At 37.4% G+C, this 19,042-nt stretch overlaps 1 protein-coding gene across 1 annotated transcript in view; it reads left to right on the top strand.

The window, feature by feature from the left end:
- Nucleotides 1-13,936, top strand: part of ghr.S (growth hormone receptor S homeolog) — a 277,152-nt gene extending 263,216 nt beyond the window's left edge. Inside the window, exons 8-11 of the mRNA XM_018244502.2 lie at nucleotides 3,663-3,810; nucleotides 9,432-9,531; nucleotides 10,975-11,044; nucleotides 12,602-13,936. Of these exons, the coding sequence (XP_018099991.1) occupies nucleotides 3,663-3,810; nucleotides 9,432-9,531; nucleotides 10,975-11,044; nucleotides 12,602-13,555 (1,272 nt within the window). The 3' untranslated portion in view covers nucleotides 13,556-13,936. The remainder of the gene's footprint in view (nucleotides 1-3,662; nucleotides 3,811-9,431; nucleotides 9,532-10,974; nucleotides 11,045-12,601) is intronic.
- The last annotated feature ends 5,106 nt before the right edge of the window (nucleotides 13,937-19,042 follow it).

Here is a 19,042-nt window from a genome sequence, read left to right as displayed (position 1 = left end):
GCTGAAAAGCAGGAAGTAGTGTTCTGGCTATTATGTTAGACATCCAGTCACTCCAGCCTTTATACATTACATTTTTGCCTAACTAACTATATTAGATACATTTTTGTATTTTGCACAGCCTATCTATTAACCCAGTTTTTATTTTCACCCTGAACTATTCCTTTAATTCTACTAGATACTGTATATCAATACCTGGATAAATAAGAATCTTCATAGACAAATATCACAAAGTTTCCACCAGGTCTAGTCACCCATAGCAACCAATCAGTGGATAATATTTATTGTTCATCTGTTTAAAAGCGAATGTGTGATTTTTTGACTTTTTTGTATCATATTACCCTGAAGCTGTGTTCACACTAGCTGTTTTTTCCAAAAAACATATTCATTTAAAAGGGAATTAAAGCATAAAAATAATAATAAATGAATCAAAAGAAAAAAACATTTCTAGTAATGTGTTTTATAAACAGTACAAGACCCAGGGATCCACAGTCCTATAACAGTTGTGTTTCATGACTTCAAAGCAACCCTTCTTGGACCTATTTAGGTCAAGTTTTTAGCACTGCTGGATCCTATTGCAGCAAATTCATAGAGATGAAGTTAGGGAGGTCTAGATTAGATGAAACATGTAGGTCCCCTGAAAACCCAGATCACCTCTTTTGTTGAAGTGCAGCTGGACTGGGCTCCTTTGGGTGCCATTACTTTAGGTGCCTTTAGTTTATGAATATTTTATAAATATAAAATACTTTCTTTTACCTCTGAAACATTAAGGGGCCGATTCATCAAGGGTCGAATATCGAGGGTTAATTAACCCTCGATATTCGACTAGGAACTAAAATCCTTCGACTTCGAATATCGAAGTCGAAGGATTTAGTGCAGATAGTACGATCGTACGATCGAAGGATTATTCCTTCGATCGAAGGATTAAATCCTTCTAATCGAACGATTCGAAGGATTTAAATCCAACGATCGAAGGAATATCCTTCGATCAAAAAAACTTAGGAAAGCCTATGGGGACCTTCCCCATAGGCTAACATTGACTTCGGTAGCTTTTAGCTGCTGAACTAGGGGGTCGAATTTTTTTTTAAAGAGACAGTACTTCGACTATCGAATGGTCGAACAGTCGAACGATTTTTACTTAGAATCCTTCGATAGTCGTAGTCGAAGGTCGAAGTAGCCCATTCGATGGTCGAAGTAGCCCAAAAAAAACTTCGAAATTCGAAGCTTTTTACCTTCGAATCCTTCACTCGAAGTTAATGAATCGGCCCCTAGGACTTTGAAGGGATTTTACATGTAAGTGGGAGCGGGAAACACATGCTCCTCCGCTAAACTGTAGGACACCTTCTAAAACCATGGCCTCTCAAACCAACAAATTCAATGGGGCAGATTCACTAAAGGGCAAAGTGGCTAACGCTAGTGACTTTTCGCCAGCGTTGCCACCCACAGGGACATCGCCAATTCACTAACAGGAGCTGGTGAATGGGACCGTCACTAGTGTTCATATGCACTCAATTGCCAGGCGACTTTTTGCTCTAGCAAACGACAGTTACTCCGCAAATTCACGTATTTTACTAAATGTTACTTCTTTCGCCAGAGTTGACTTCGCCACCTCAGACCAGGCGAAGTGCTAAAAAGAAGCCAAATCTTCCTCAATCTTCTGTCACTTACATCATATTCTGTGTGCCGAAAATGCATTAAAGTTCAAAAAACTCTGGTGGGATTGGCTGCAAAAGTCCTAACTTACTTTTTCTGGTTTTCTCTGGACATTTTATAACATATGGAACATTAATTTTACAGTGGGCTCATGTGTAGGGCATTATATTAACTCTCTTGTCTTTATTATGGTTCCCTGGACTTGTGTAATAAACAGTGGGAACTTCAAGCATTTGCACCAACATTTATAATAGACGTCCATACAACTTTAAATTGCCCGCCGTATGCAAATTGACCTAAGCGCAAGATCAACAGCGAATTTTTGCTAGGCACAAACGAACGCTTGCGCACCTACGCTATGAAATGCTCACACTGCAGTAAGGTAAAGCAAGCAAAAAGTCGCCAGCGTTCGGCGCCCTGGGCGCAACTTTGCATATTAGTGAATTAGCGTAGTGGTTGTGAATTTGCGCCTGGCAAAGTGGCATGAAGTGTGTCGATCATTCGCTGGCGACAATTCGCCCTTTAGTGAATCTGCCGCAATGTCACTTGCCTTATGTTCTGGCTAAATACAATATTTATAACTTTAGTTAGTACCAAGCACAGGCCACTAATTTGCTGCTGTGCAAGATGAGAATTGCCCTTATTCAAGGTCATAGTGTTTGGGAACCTTACCCTGGTGGTCTAGTGGGCAGTGGGGTCCACCGCCTCTCCTTCTGCGTGGGTGCCCGCTGCGCCGCTCCTTTCCCTTGCTGTGCCGGTTCCTCTATAGCGCGCGCCGGTGCGCTTCCTGGTTTAGATTAGATGAAACATGTAGGTGATTATGTCATGCGCAAGGGTGCAAAATTCAAACTGTATAAAAGGGTAATTCAGTGTTCTGCTAACTGCCCGTTGTTAGGTTCAATTTGCCTTGTTCCTGGGTGCTTTATTACTTGATCTCCTGTGTTTTGACCCTTGCCTGCCTGTTTGACTCCTCTGATCTCTCCAATCCTGATCCTGCCTGTCTGTGACTATTCTGACCTCTCCAATCCTGATCCTTTGCCTGTCCATTGACTATTCTACATTCTCCAATCCTGATCCTTTGCCTGTCTGACGATTCTCTGCTTGTGCTGGCCCGGCCTGCCTGTTCCTGGTGGTTTTCTTCCTTCCAGTATCCTGGTGAAACAATCGTGCCCCTTTGCTCGCCCAGAACCGTTAGCTTTGCTCCTCTCTCAATTAAGACCTGGCGGTATCCGATTAGCCGAGGGCTCCTCCCGAGGTGAAAGGTGGTGGTTAAAGGCTGAAGTGAGAGCCGAGACCAGGGAGATTAGCTTGAGTTCTGGAGATAGGGTGCCGAATGAGACACATAAAGCCCTCAAAATTTAGTGTGAATTACCCAATAAAAAGACTTCAGCTTAGAAGAACTGCTTAAAGGGGACCCATCACCCAAAAAAAAAATTCAAAATCCTATTTTATCACATTAATCAAGCAAAAATAACTTTAATTACACAGTATAAATTATTTGAATCTTGTTTCCTTCAGTCTGGGAATTCATAATTATATCCAGCAGGCAGGAGCCATTTTGTGGACACTGTTATTAAGACAAGCCTTGTATCATCTCAGAATCTTGTTTGTGCACCAGAATGGGGGACCTGATGTCCATCCCCATGTCCTGGCTACACAATTAAATGGTGAAGAGAACGGGGGAATGTAGGGAGAGCAGTGACATCTAGGAGGTGCTGAATGGAAAGTGAAAGTAATGCCTAAGGCATAGAGGAGGGGCAGACAATATCTTGATTGACAGCTGAGATGTTTAAATGAACTTACAACAGCTATGAATGCTTAAATAAATAAATGAAATTGGATTTCATGTTTAATTTAATTTGAAAAGGACTTTTATTATACAGATTTTTGTGTCTAGGTGACAGTTGCGCTTTAATGGCTCCACGTTTTATTCTGTAGCTTTATTTATAAACTGGTGTCATTCAGATATTGTTATTTCCAACCACTAACAGCTCATGAATTCTGCCTTTCAGCTGGACAAAGTACGAAATGAATATTTACCAGTCTACTCGGTGAAAACAGGAAAGGATTATTTTGCAAGGGTTCGTTGCAAACAATTTGCTAATGGAAAATTTGGAGAATTCAGTGAAATTTTGCATATACCACTTTTAATACTACCAGGTAAGGCTGTTGGAACTTTTAAAATCGTTACTGAATGATTATCAGGAGGCGAGAGAAATGATATAGGTATAGGACCTGTTATCCAGAATGCTCGGGACCTGGAGTTTTCTGGATAAACATTAATTAAACTCATTAGTATTGTTTTGCTTCCAATAAGGATTAATTATATCTTAATTTGGATCAAGTACAAGCTACTGTTTTATTATTATAGAGAAAAAGGAAATCATTTAAAGGACAAGGAAAGCCTTACTCTGAAGTGTTCAGTATGTTATAGAGCCCACCTTACTGTCCCTAATCACTACTTTTTTTTTAAACAAATAAAGTTGTTTTCCCCCTGTTTTAACTTCTCAAATGCCAACTTACTCAGCTAAGTCGTTGGCGCCATTTGACATGCGTTACATCATCAAGATGCCCGTCTCAGTTCTGTTATCCAGAATGCTCTGGACATGGGGGCGGGCACATTTACTAAGCTCGAGTGAAGGATTTGAATATAAAAAACTTTGAATTTCGAAGTTTTTTTTGGGTACTTCGACCATCGAATAGGCTACATCAACCTTTGACTACGACTTCGAATTAGATTCGAACGATTCAAACTAAAAATCGTTCGACTATTCGACCATTCGATAGTCGAAGTACTGTCTCTTTAAAAAAAACTTCGACTACATACTTCGCCACTTTAAACCTACCGAGCTACAATGTTAGCCTACGGGGACCTTCCCCATACGTTTTCTAAGCTATTTCTGATCGAAGAAAAATCGTTCAATCGATGGATCAAAATCCTTTGAATCATTCGATTCAAAAGGATTTAATCGTTCGATCGAACGATTTTTACTTTGATCGATCGATCAGAGTATTTGCAGTAAATCCTTTGACTTCGATATTCGAAGTCGAAGGATTTTACTTCGATGGTCAAATATCGAGGGTTAATTAATAAATGTGCCCCAGGGTGTTCTGGATAAAGGATCTTCCCATAATTTCTCGCTCCATACCTTAAGTCTACTAAAACAAAATGTAAACATTAATTAAACCCATTAAGGTGGATTTGCTACCAATAAGGATTAATTATATCTTAATTTGGATCAAGTACAAGCTACTGTTTTATTATTATAGAGAAAAAGAAAACATTTAAAGGACAAGGAAAGCCTTAGTCTGATGTGTTCAGCATGTCCCTAATCGCTTCTTTTTTTTTTTAAACAAATAAAGATTTTTTCCCCCTGTTTTAACTTCTCAAACGCCCAGCTTAGTCGTTGGCGCATCTGATGTGCGTTACATTATCATCTTTTGCGCGTGTGCAAAGTATTCTCCTCATGCTCCACCTTCTAGATTCTTGTGCGTAACTGATGTGAGTAATATACTGTCCCGTCTTGGGGGCAGATTTTTTCTCCAGACATTTCATAACATATGGAACATTCATTTTACAGTGGGCTCATGTGTAGGGCATTATATTAACTCTCTTGTCTTTATTAAGGTTCCCTGGACATGTGTAATAAAAAGTGGTAACTTCAAGCATTTGCACCAACATTTATTATAATATATTATAATAATAAAGACGTCCATACAACTTTAAATTACCTGCCGTATGGAAATTGACCAAAGTGCAAGATCACTAGCGAATTTTCGTTAGGCACAAATGAACGCTTGCGCATCTTTGCTATGAAATGCTCGCACTGCCGAAGTAACGATATCGAAAAGTCTTCAGCGTTAGACACCCGGGACGAAACTTTGCATTTTTGTGAATTAGCGTATTCGTAGCACATTTGCGCCTGGCGAAGGGGTGTGAGGGGTGCGAAGCTAACGCTGGTGAAAATTCGCCTGTTAGTTCATCTGCCCCCAAGTCTTAGTGCAGGAGAGTTTCTACATCTGCATGGATGAAAATTGAGGAGGTTCTGGAACGCTGCAGAACTGACTGCAGGCAACTATAGAGGAAGCAGACCCTGTGGCTGCAGGGGGGCACAGGAGGTATAGGGGCCCAAGAGGTCCTAATTCATATACAATTTCAATTAATATTAGTAGAACGGGTCAACCTTTGTGGGCCTAAAAAATAATTTGCTGTGGGGCCCAGTAATATCTAGTTATGCCACTGACTGCAGGTATGCCTGTCAAATGAGAAACTTTCCTTGTCCTTTAAAAAAATTCAATTATTTTCTTATAATGGAATCCATGGGAAATCACCTTACTGTAATTCAGATCTTTCTGGATAACAGGTTCCCACAAGTCCTGGTCTGTTAAGTAGAGGTTTCTAAAAGCTCACAACTACTACTTCCCAAACCACCAGGAGCTTGTATTCTGCTTTACTCACAAACAAGCAGCCCCTGTACTTCCTTCTGTACATGCAAGTAATTAAAGTGGGTAGTTAAGCAGGGAACAGGAGACAATTGCTGGATGTAGGAGCAACCAAGCAATACTTACAAAGAGCAGGTAGGACTTGAGGAAGGAAGGGGGAAGAGCTACACACTGGATATTTTTGGCAAACAAAAATAGGAATTTATTGCAAATAATCTTTTGTAAGCACAAGGAGAAAAATATCAAAACCAAATATGTTCTACTTAAAGGGATACTGTCATGGGAAAAACATTTTTTCAAAATGAATCAGTTAATAGTGCTGCTCCAGCAGAATTCTGCATTGAAATCCATTTCTCAAAAGAGCAAACAAATTTTTTTATATTCAATTTTGAAATCTAACATGGGGCTAGACATATTGTCAATTTTCCCCGCGTGCCCCAAGTCATGTGACTTGTGCTCTGATAAACTTCAATCACTCTTTACTGCTGTACTGCAAGTTAGAGTGATATCACCCCTCCCTTTTTCCCCCCAGCAGCCTAACAAAAGAACAATGGGAAGGTAACCAGATAGCAGCTCCCTAACACAAGATAACAGCTGCCTGGTAGATCTAAGAACAACACTCAATAGTAAAAACCAATGTCCCACTGAGACACATTCAGTTACATTGAGAAGGAAAAACAGCAGCCTGCCAGAAAGCATTTCTCTCCTAAAGTGCAGGCACAAGTCACATGACTGGCGGCAGCTGGGAAATTGTCTAGCCCCATGTCAGATTTCAAAATTGAATATAGAAAAAATCTGTTTGCTCTTTTGAGAAATGGATTTCAGTGCAGAATTCTGCTGGAGTAGCACTATTAACTGATGGATACAATCAGTAGCACTGATAAGAAATGGATACAATTCTTCAAACCCTGGTGAAAGCCTTGACCTATTACTTATCGCAGATGCCGTTTTGGATGATGTTTTCCATCTAATATTTTATTTTGCTCTCTCTCTGCTGTGCAGCGTTGGTAAAAAGGTTTTATTAATGAAATAGCTTTTACAACAAAATGCCACGTTTTGAAATGACAATTTTTAGAGATTCCGCATAGTTATTTGTTCTGAGAAATAAAGTGGGTGTAATAGAGTTAGAAAACCAGCATCCGCTCACATTAATGCTTTATTGAACTCTGTCCTCTTTTGTCTGTAAAATGGAATCAGCTTGCAAATAATAAATGTTCTAAATAACATCGAGATCTCAAACTGAAATGAAGAGCCAAAGAAGAGCAAAAGGTTGTTCACGTCCGTCTTAGATGTTGATGCCGTAATCGCTGGCTTTGTCTTTCAAATGGAACCTTGCTGGGACATTGTCAGTGCAATGGAGAGGTTCCTCTGCCTGTCTATAATAAGACAAAGACAAGATATCCTCTGCACTCACCCATTCTTAATATATTAAGCTAAGTCAAAATCATCCCTGGTCTTGTCAGACCTACAATTATTTTCACCTAATTCAGTCAAGGGATTCTGTCATGGTTTTTTTTTTTACAAAACACATCAGTTAATAGTGCTTCTCTAGCACTGAAATCCATTTTTCAAAAGAGCAAACAGATTTTTTTCATATTTAATTTTGAAATCTAACACAGGGCTAGACATATTGTCAGTTTCCAGGTGCCCCCAGTCACGTGATTTGTGCTCTGATAAACTTCAGTCACTCTTTACTGCCTCCCAACAGCCTATCAACAGAACAATGGACAGATAACAGCTCCCTGACACTTGCATTGCTAAAAATGCTCCCATGCCTCACCTGTTGGTAGATATGAAAATAGTACTCAACAGTTTTGTACTCATACTCAATATTGAGTAGAAGAAACATTGATTTATCTGAAAGCAGTTCCATTGGGAAGTGCTGGCTCTTTCTGATCAGGCAAAATAACCTGAGATTGCTTACACACCAATATAACTTAAATAATAATTTATTAGTTAAAGAATTTTAAATGGTAGAATTAATTATGTGCTCAATGTTCACAGTTTAATTTAGTAATAAAAACTATACCGTGAAATTCAGGGCAGATTCTCTTTAAGAATTAGACTACTTCATTATACACTAGGGGGAGCTACAGAGGGGAAGGAACCCAAACTAGGGCTATGCAAAAGAGGCACTGTTGGGGCCTGTTCAAGATTCTTCTGCCTATCCCTAGTCCAGATTCCTTCCCCTCTGCCGCTCTCGCCGACCCGCCCCCCTCTGTCCCTCCCTCACCTGCCCTTACGCTTCCCCTTCATTGCCCTCTCCTATGTTATGGTGCACAGTTATGGACGTGCGCGGGGGACGGGGTTAGCCGACCAGGTTGCCTAGGGTGCCCAGACGTCTTGGCCTGGCCCTGTTTACCTGCACCTTGCTTTCCAAGGTTAAAGCTTCACCTGATTGAAGCTGGGGATGATGGGAGCTACAATATGGATTGTAAATGAGGCTTGCAGACTCTCAGGTTAGAATTTATACTTGCATATAGTTATATAATTGCATCTGTGATCAGCACATAATCTTTTTTATATTTCAGAAAACCCACATCTGCCACTACCAAGCTTCTGGTTATGTTGGCAGAGGTGCATTTATGTAAACTATAGTTGCATCTTTCCTTTAGTCTAAATCAGATTCCAAACAATGGGAAATGATTACATTTTGTTTCATCGCTACTCATCCATGCTGGTATGAATTTATTTCTGACCACATTGAGGTGGGCGATATCAGCCTTATCTGATTGTAGGCCCTAGGGCCCAACGATCGGAGCATAATGCAGGCGGTCAGTTTGCGAGACCACATCAACGAACAGATACGGCTGCGATCCGAATGGACTTTTAGTCCTGCCCGATGGACATCTGCCCGACTTTCGGCCAGATATTGATTGGGGAAACCCATCGGAGGGCCCCACACACAGGCCAATAAGCTGCTGCCTCTGTCTGTTGGCAGCATTTATCGGCCAGTGTATGGCCAGCTTTAGGCTCATGTGTAGATACTGCCATGTAGATATGTTGATCATTGTGATCACTTGTGAACTGCCTGTGATGAAATGAGCATAAACTTTTAGCGATGGGCGTATTTGTCCGGTGAAAAATTTGCGAAGCGCGGATTTTGACGCTGGCACCCATTAAAGTCTATGGGCATCTGTTAATCATCGCCGACGTCTAAATTGACACCGGCGTCAATTCCGTCAGCAGCGGCAAAAAAACTTTGACCTGTCGGCGAATTTTCGCGACAATTCGCGTCTCGCGAATAAATTCGCCCATCATTATAAACTTTGGGTTTTATATACATTATGTACTTGTTCAGAATACTGACTGTCATTCTTATTCTTATTGTCTTGCAGAGCCTGAACTTCCTGATGTTCCATTTCTCCTCTTTCTTAACATTGGATTATTCGGGATGTTGCTTGTCTTCATTCTCATTCTAGTTTTTAAAAAGCAGAGGTATGTTGTGGGGTTTTTTTTGTTTGAAATGCTCCATATATCACTGGGGCATTTATCCTATCTCAATTTTCATTTGTAATTCTCTTTATACAGAAATGATCTCAGTAAGACAATTTGTAAAATATATTTAAAAATATATGAATAACCAAAGGAATGGTGCACTCCGTAGACAAAATTAATACCTGGGTGCCAGCATGGGAAATAAGCAGTGAAAAAGGATTGCGGCACTCACAGGGTTTTAGTGAAAAAAAAAATGTTTTATTATTAAGCCTCAACGTTTCGATCCCCCACAGGGATCTTCGTCAGGAGATCTTTGTTTTTGCTCCTGACGAAGATCCCTGTGGGGGATCAAAACGTTGAGGCTTAATAATAAAACATTTTTTGTTTTTTCACTAAAACCCTGTGAGTGCCGCAATCCTTTTTCACTAAAAATATATGAAGATAATCAAGGTCACAGAGTATGTCTTCCCACCAGACATGTAAAAATTCAAAATAGTTCATTAGCTATACATGGAAGCAGCCTTATGGGGCCGATTCACTAAGGGTCGAATATCGAGGGTTAATTAACCCTCGATATTCGACTAGGAACTAAAATCCTTCGACTTCGAATATCGAAGTCGAAGGATTTAGCGCAGATAGTTCAATCGAACGATCGAAGGATAATTCCTTCGATCGAACGATTAAATCCTTTGAATCGAACGATTCGAAGGATTTAAATCCAACGATCGAAGGAATATCCTTCGATCAAAAAAAGTTAGCCAAACCTATGGGGACCTTCCCCATAGGCTAACATTGACTTCGGTAGCTTTTAGATGGTGAACTAGGGGGTCGAAGTTTTTTTAAAGAGACAGTACTTCGACTATCGAATGGTCGAATGTTCGAATAGTCAAATGATTTATAGTTCGAATCCTTCGATTCAAAGTCGTAGTAGTAGTCGAAGGTCGAAGTAGCCCATTAGATGGTCGAAGTAGCCCAAAAAAAAACTTTGAATCCTTCACTCAAAGTTAGTGAATCGGTCCCTAAGTGTTTAGTTTTTCTCAAACACTTCATCATAACTGATGATTAAGGGGGTTATTTGCCAAAATCTGAAAAATGTCTCACTGTTTTCTTAAAACCACTTCGACCAAACTCCTGTGCACATTTTTACCTTATTTATTAAAAAATGACCTCAGAAAAATATGGTGCGGGAAAAGACTCGATAAAGTCTGGAAAAAATCGGAATCGTAGCATTTTTTTTGGATTTGACAGCCGAAAACTCAGATTTTGGACCTTCCACCTGTCTCAGTCCCAAAAATAAAAGTATTTATATAATCAAATATTATACATATTATTAATTTTATAACATTCTACATATATTATATATATTTCATTATAAAGGTATATACAGGACATAAACTGTCTATAATATACACTGTAACAAAATCTTTTTTTTTTCTTTCAAAGGATAAAGATGATCATCCTTCCACCAGTCCCTGTGCCAAAAATAAAAGGAATTGATCCTGATCTTTTGCAGGTGAGTTTGGAGACAATTGTTCTGAAAAAACAAACCCATCTCACGTCTACTATAGGTGTATTAATCATAACACTCCAACAGTGCCAGCTCTGCAACTACTTTGTAAAGAGCAGAACGTTTAGGAATAACACAACACAACATTAATAGAGAATAAAACACAATCACTGACACAAGAACCACCCACCTGATCCATATGTGAAACAGCAGCAATTCTGGTCAAGAAGTCACTTTGTTTCAAAGTGTAACAGAAAATTTGACTTCCTATCCACATTCAATTGTATCTCTAAAGGTATGGGACCTGTTATCCAGAATGCTCCAGTCCTGGGGCTTTCTGAATAACAGATCTTTCCATAATTTGGATATTCACACCTGACGTCTACTAGAAAATCATGTTAACATTGAGGGGGTTATTTTTCAAAATCCAAATTTTTCTGTTTTTTTTAAATAAAAAAAGTCTGACCAAACTAAAATCCACGATTTGACCTTATTTATTATTTAAAAAGCTCGATTTAATCAGTTTGGGCAAAAACATGATAAAATAGAGAGAAATCCCCGAATTGCATAAATTGTTTCATAAATTGCTAATTTTTTTAGGCTTTTTTTCCCAAAAACCCTGAATTTTTCAGATTTTTGCCAGAAAATCACAAAAAGGTTGGACTTTTGGGCTAATTCCAGTGCAGACCACATAAACTTCAAAACAGTATAGGGACCTCTGCCATTGACTTATACACAACCTCGGCTGGTCTAAAATGGCAGATTCAGGCTTTTTGCTGCATTGGACTTTAATAAATCTCGAACATTTCGAGTTCTTTAAAAAAAAATAATAATAATTTGAGTTTTGCCACAAAAAGCCTGACCAGAGTTTAGTAAATAATCCCCTAGGCTGGTTTTGCCTCTAATAGGGATTAATTATATCTCAGTTGGGTTGAAGTACAATCTTCTATTTTCTTTTACAGAGAAAAAGGAAATCATTTTTAAAAATTTGGATTATTTGGATAAAATGGAGTCTATGGGAGACAGACATAATTCGGAGCTTTCTGGATAATGGATCCTATACCTGTACTAAAAGTTTTTCATGAAGAACCTTTGTTTAATGCAGTACTGTATTACACATTTGAATGACAGCAACCCTATGCTCCCAAAGAGACTGAATTATGTCTGTTTGGAAATAACTTTAATCCTTTACCTTAAAAGATTTATATAATTTGTAGCCATAAGATGAATTTCCCTCAAGTCATGAGCAAATACATTGTGTATAGCTTAGTCACACATGTTGATAGACAGACTGGCATAATCTAAACACTTGCCCAAAATGGCAACCAAGTGAAAGAAAGGTTCAATGCCTTTGCTGATGACCTCCCATATGTGTGAGGCTTGGATGGCAGGACTTTAATGTAGACTTAAAGGTACTTACTCACAGCCATATAATAACCAGAATTCTTAGCAAAATATTTTAAGAGTTGTAAAATATTGGACTGGTTTATAAAGTATAAATAATATTGGGGATTTAGTCAAAAATACTTATTTAATAGCATGTTTTCCATTTTTACTTGATAGAGAGGAAAACTGGATGAGGTGAACTCTATAATGGCATATCACGATCACTACAAATCACAGATGTACAATAATGACCCTTGGGTTGAATTTATTGAGCTTGATCTTGATGACACAGATGAGAAAAATGAGGGTTCAGACACTGACCGACTTCTTGGAGAGGAACATGGAAAGAACCATAACTGCTTGGGGGTTAAAGATGATGACTCTGGACGTGCCAGTTGCTGTGAGCCTGACATTCCAGAAACTGATTTCAGTAACAGTGACACTTGTGATGGTACCTCAGATTTAGGGCAACCCCAGAATGTAAAAGAAAATGAAACCGATCTTTTGTGCCTTGATGAGAAAACTAACAGTGGATCCCCTTCGAATGTCAGCTTGTCAAACACAGAAGATGGAAGCCCAACGACCGAAGCTCAGAAAACCTGGCCTGTAGCTGTGAGGGAGAATGAACCAACAAGCTTGCCAGTCTCTGCCCCAATAAGCAAGTTGAGCTCAAAGCAAAGCATGGACTTCTATGCTTTAGTGAGCGACATAACTCCTGCAGGAAGACTTCTCCTTTCTCCAGGACAAAGAATGAAGAACGAGAATGATGAATGTAATCAACCAGTTATTCAACACCCAGCAAACCTTAACCCAAACAGCCCTTACATTTGTGAGTCTGCTGTGACAGCTTTTTGTGCTGCAAGCAAGCCCAGGGATACTGGAGCCAGTGTGAAGCCGAATGTAATTGATGATAGCTACTTCACCACGGAAAGCCTTAACATCCCCCAGATGAATCCTTGCTTTGCAGAGAAGGCTTCAAGCTATGATATGCCTGTCTCAGACTATACCTCTGTCCATATCATAAACTCTCCAAAAAATCTTGTACTCAACACTACTGTGCTACCAGACAAAGAATTTCTCGCACCGTGCGGCTACATGACCCCTGACCAAGTAAACAAAGTCATGAAGTAGCTGGTTTTTCTTATTCTGTGATGGTATTTAAAGGCATGGGCTTTTACGTTTAAACCAAAACCCTGCATATAAGCTTTTCTTTTGTGGTTCATCTTGTAAAAAGCTCAAGCGTATATACATATATATATATATATATATATACATATATATATATATATATATATATATATATATATATATATATATACATATATATATATTAAATGTTAAGAAGATGCCAAAATGCTTAGCAAGAGATTTCTCGTATGTCATAAAATGTTAGAGTTCATTGTGATTAGTTCCTATTAAGTATTCATTTTGCGACCGTAATCGTTGAAAGTTAAGATTCAATGCAATCGTGGTTTACAGTGGATTGGAAAATAAACTATTTTTCCAAAACTATTATGAGACCTGTAAATATGAATTTGTGGAATGGAAAACGTAAGCAGCCCAAGGTCAGGTTTGAACAATGAAGTCTTTTCGGTGAGCACATCCATGTGGATATTGATAAACCAAGTGCATGAACTTTGATGTTAGACACTGCATGTTGTGTATCATGAGCAACTAAGGAATGATTTATAATAGAGGTCAGTCAATGCTTAAGCAGAGATTGTCAGCCTGCAACTCTGCCTGAAATATTGGATAACCAATTAAGAACAGGGAGCTTTAGTTCAACAGTGCCTGGAGAGTCTTTGGTTGATTATTCCTGAATAAAAAGAAACAGTTCAATGTAAAAATAGAAACTGTGTTAATAAAAAATATTTCCAATATAATTAGTTAACCAAAAATGTAATGTATAAAGGCTGGAGTGACTGGATGTCTAACATAATAGCCAGAACACTACTTCCTGCTTTTCAGCTCTCTAACTCTGAGTTAGTCAGCGACTATACGGGGGGACAAATGGGACATAAATGTTTGGTGAGTTTGCAATTGATCCTCAGCATTCAGCTCAGATTCAACAGCAAACAGTTATGACCCCCTTCAAGTGACTCATTGGTTGCTGCCTGTTAACCAATCAGTGGAAACCAGCTGAAAAGCAGGAAGTAGTGTTCTGGCTATTATGTTACACATCCAGTCACTCCAGCCTTTATACATTACATTTGTGGCTTAATAACTATATTGAAAACATTTTTTATTTTGCACAGACTATCTATTTACCCAGTTTTTATACTGAACATTTCCTTTAAAGGCAGACAAAGTGAAAGAAGCCACATTAAGATTAGAGATGTCTTTTTATAGTGCAGCAGCTTGGATGGGTGGGAAACCTATGGTTAGCAGCAGGTAGCTATGGTACAAGCTCTACAAAATGAACGTCCAGTATGCCAACCTTGCTACATATATAACACATATGAATTTACTAATTAGAAAAACAAGTCATTAAATAGTAATGCTTTTTATTTAATAGTTTATGTTTAAGTTGCCCAGTGTAAATATCTTCACTGGATTCACTTTTGGGACATCTGTTGAAGAACATTGCAAAGGTCAACCTGAACTGGAGTATGTGAAAAATCGAATGATTTCATATACACTGACCTTTACCGGTAAAGCTATTCAAACATCTCCCCATTTACTATAATGTAAAACGTATCACACTTCCTTTTTTGGATTTTAAAAAAATAATTGAAATTATGAGTCTTTAGTATTCTTCTTAACTACAACAAAAGAGCTAGTAGACGTTCCACTGCCCGCAACAATCGGAGAAAATGTAGGTCTTATTTGCTAAAGATACCAATGTCTGGTTTTGTTTATCGGCCTTCTGATTCAGCTGAGCTGATTTCAAAAGATAATTTCTCTTTCAGTTCACAAAATTTTATGTTTTATCTGTAAAATCCATCGAAAAATTAAAGCCACAGTGTGACGTTTTATTCAATATCCCATTATCTTTGTTGATCCCTTTTCTTAAGCATACAGTTACAACTCCCAAAGCTTAACAGACAACTTTAAGGGATTTAATTATCAAAATCCGAATTTTTCTGATTTTTTAAATATAAAAAAAAGACAGACAAAACTAGAATCCAAGATTTTACCTTATTTATTGATAAAAAAAAGCACAATTTAATCGGTTCGGGTAAAAACTTGATAAAATCGAGTGAAAACCCGTTTGATCTATGATTTTTTTGGAGTTTTTTCCAAATCACTTGATTTTTTCAGGCATTTTCCTAATTTTTTGGATCTTTTTGGCTAATTTCAGCACAGACCACAGAAATGTCAAAATAGGATATGGACCTCTCACATTGACTTGGCAGGTCTGAGATGGCGAATATTCAGCTTCTGGTATTTTGCTGCATCAGGCTTTAATAAATCTTGAAAAATTTAAGTATTAAAAAGAAACCTGAAAAGTCAAGTTTTGCCTTAAAAAAACCAACCGGAGTTTAGTAAATAACCCCCTCAATGACAGCATCATGAATGTATGCAACATCTTCATCCATATCAATAAATTTACCAAGTTTTGAATTTCAAAAGAAAAAAGGTATTTTTTTTTCAATATACCTCACAGTTTTATGTTCAAACCTTCTTTAATGGCAACAAACACCTTTAAATAAACTCATAGAGGCCAATTTATCTTTTTTTTTTGTCAAGTTTGTTCGTCTTGATTTTTTTTATGGAATGCTAGAAAATGTATTAAATTAATTTGCGGAAAAAAACACCTTCTCTATGAAAATCACACTGTTCCTTTCATATTTAAAAAAGCTCTTTTTATGAAAGACCTTAAATTATAAAATAGCTTAAATGCTAAAAATATACCTCCAATTGACTTCTTTAGAAGCTTGCCCGGTTTTAGCTTTGAATTTTGTTAATTAGAGGATTTTATAGATTTTTGAAAAATCAAGCAGGAACCTCAAAACGCAAAATTGAATTTGATTGATTTGTTTGCTGATATTTTTTCAAATGACAACAAATCATATAGAATTTTAATTAATTTGCCCCTACTTTTTACAACTTTTCAACTTGATATTCATTTTTTTGTTTTATGGTTTTATTTCAAGCCTTCCTATTCTATTTGGGCCCTCTACTATTGCTCTTTCCTTCTTATTTTGTAGCTGTTACCTTGTTTCTTTGGCATTGAAACCCGAGCAACCAGATACTATAAAATTTCCTGGTACCTTAAAAAATAATGAAAAATAAAATTAAGATCATTTGCAAATTGTCTTAGAACACTACTATCTACATAACTAAGAGTTCATTTGAAGGGGAACTACACCTTTAATTTAACAACATACATTTACCCAAAGATTCCTTCAGTTTTTGGTAATAGTAAGGGAAAAACTGTTTTTTGCAAAAGAAAGACTACTTGTAATGCCTCAATATTTCAGGGCATTTTACAGAAGTAAATATACAGCTTCTAACAGCTCATTCAGTACAAATACATAAATGACATATGCTCAGTATATAAAACACCATGGCTTGGCTAGTCTATATTTGGTGAATATTTGTGATCTATATCTATACCAGCATTTGCAGTACCGTTTCACTTCTTACCAAACTCCAGCGTCAATAAATTGATTGTAATATTTTTTAAAATCAACAATTTTAAGAGAACTTATGCTAAATAGGCACAATATATGTATTTTTTAAGGCATACAGATAACCAGGGAAAATAATGTCTTTTGTTGTTAAGTAATATATTTTTTAAGGGAAAATATATATAAAGATATATATAGTATAAAGTACAAACGTTAACCTCTCCTGGTGGTTTAGGAAAGGTTTTAAAAATGTGAGAACAGAAATGTGTGTTATTAGCACAAGGTAGACTAAACAAAGTCACGTGGAGGTGATTGTATTGTAGACTCAAAACCAGCTAAGAATGCTATAGGTCATGCTATGCACAAAGACAGATCCATATAATATATATATATATCACTTGGAGAATAGTATTGTGAGGATCATATGGAGTGGTGCAATATTGTAGGCTATATACATGGATAAAAAAACGAGGGTCCTCTTTAGGGAGATTGTAGGTCTTTGGGGGGATCAAAAGAATGTATGTCCTCCATATAACAAATCTATTAGTCCCCAGGCACCAGTTTCCTCTCTCTTTAAACCATCCCCCCTTTTGGGAATAGCCCTAATAATATTATTCCTTGCAATGCAGTTATTCCACCCAGAATTAGAAATGGGTTTTGAAGGATCTGTAACACTTAAAAAAATCAAAATGATTCACTTGCATTGTCATACCTGTAGATTTCTTTTAATCTTGTTTCCCTATTGGCTCGTTCTGTGCAGATATCTTTTATATGTTCTACCAACATTGAGACTCAGCTTTCTACTAGCTACGTATGTACAGGCCTGATCATTTTCATCTCAAGGAATTGACCAACTGCATCAAGAGCAAATGGGCAAAACTAAATGCTGAACTTGTGCATACTTTAGTCTGCACACCCTACACGTTCTATTTGGGATGATACTTGCAGGCTCATGAAATATGTGCAGTTATGTCTATCCTTTTGGACCAATCTGTCCTCCAAGCAATGGAAGCTCGCGGGTCTCAGTTATCCACTTCTGAAACTATTTGATGGATCGTTCTTGCTCTTTAGCACTTAAAGAATCGTAGTCAAGATGGTATCCAAGAAAGATCAGCTCTGTACATGTATAGCTAGCTTTAGACAATGATCCATGTTCATGACATGCCACCCAAAGCTCTAAAATTGCTTTTAATGAATGATTTCATTAATTCTAGAGATGAGGTATAATTTGGAATAATTCATTTATAAATGCATATGAAGCATTTTCATGTTTTGATGTTGCCGGCCCTTTATTGCTCTTGCCTATATTTAGTAGTAAATATGATAAATCGCTATTAACTTGCTGCTAAATGTGTTTTACGACTATATTATATTTTATGATGAATTTTATGCTGGACACTAAAGGGTCTGTTCAAAAGAATATCCAGCCTTCCAACTGGTGTTTTCATACCTTCAATCAATGCAGGACTTGATGCTCTTGAATTTTTGTTTATTATGCTGCATTTCAATTTAGCAAAAATAGAAAAATTTCTGATATTTCTTATTATGCACAATTATATAAAAAAAACTACACCTCTGCCAATGTAAAAAATAACACTGGGCGTTTCATTGACCATTTAGCTCTCTGAAATAATGTATTTAGACATTCAAATTTTTCTGTGAAAAACTATAATTATTGCGTACATAATTATATAGAATTGAATGACATATCCATCACAGTATTATAAACGCTATCATTGTCGCTGGCAAATTACACTCAGGCAACGTCGTTGGTCTCTGTTATTTTTAAGAATGCTAAAGTTATTACATTTTTCAAAACATAGGCTTTAATATATTTCGGTTACTCAAATGTTTTCATGCCAGAAAACAATAGGTGAAGAGCCAAGAATTATAATTCATGTTTGGAGTTTATTATTTTTCAAGCCACAAAGGATATATTTATAGCACATAAAAACATTTTAGAAGGTTAGCAAGCAAAGTGCGAGCTTGAGAGCCTCTTTCCCGGAAAAACCTCAAAAATAGAAGAACATTTTTAAAGAAATTA

The sequence above is a fragment of the Xenopus laevis genome, chromosome 1S, assembly GCF_017654675.1.
Source record: "Xenopus laevis strain J_2021 chromosome 1S, Xenopus_laevis_v10.1, whole genome shotgun sequence".
In the NCBI taxonomy this organism is placed as follows: domain Eukaryota; kingdom Metazoa; phylum Chordata; class Amphibia; order Anura; family Pipidae; genus Xenopus; species Xenopus laevis.
The sequence above is the reverse complement of the archived record's forward strand: the minus strand, read 5'-3'. Positions and strand labels throughout refer to the sequence as shown.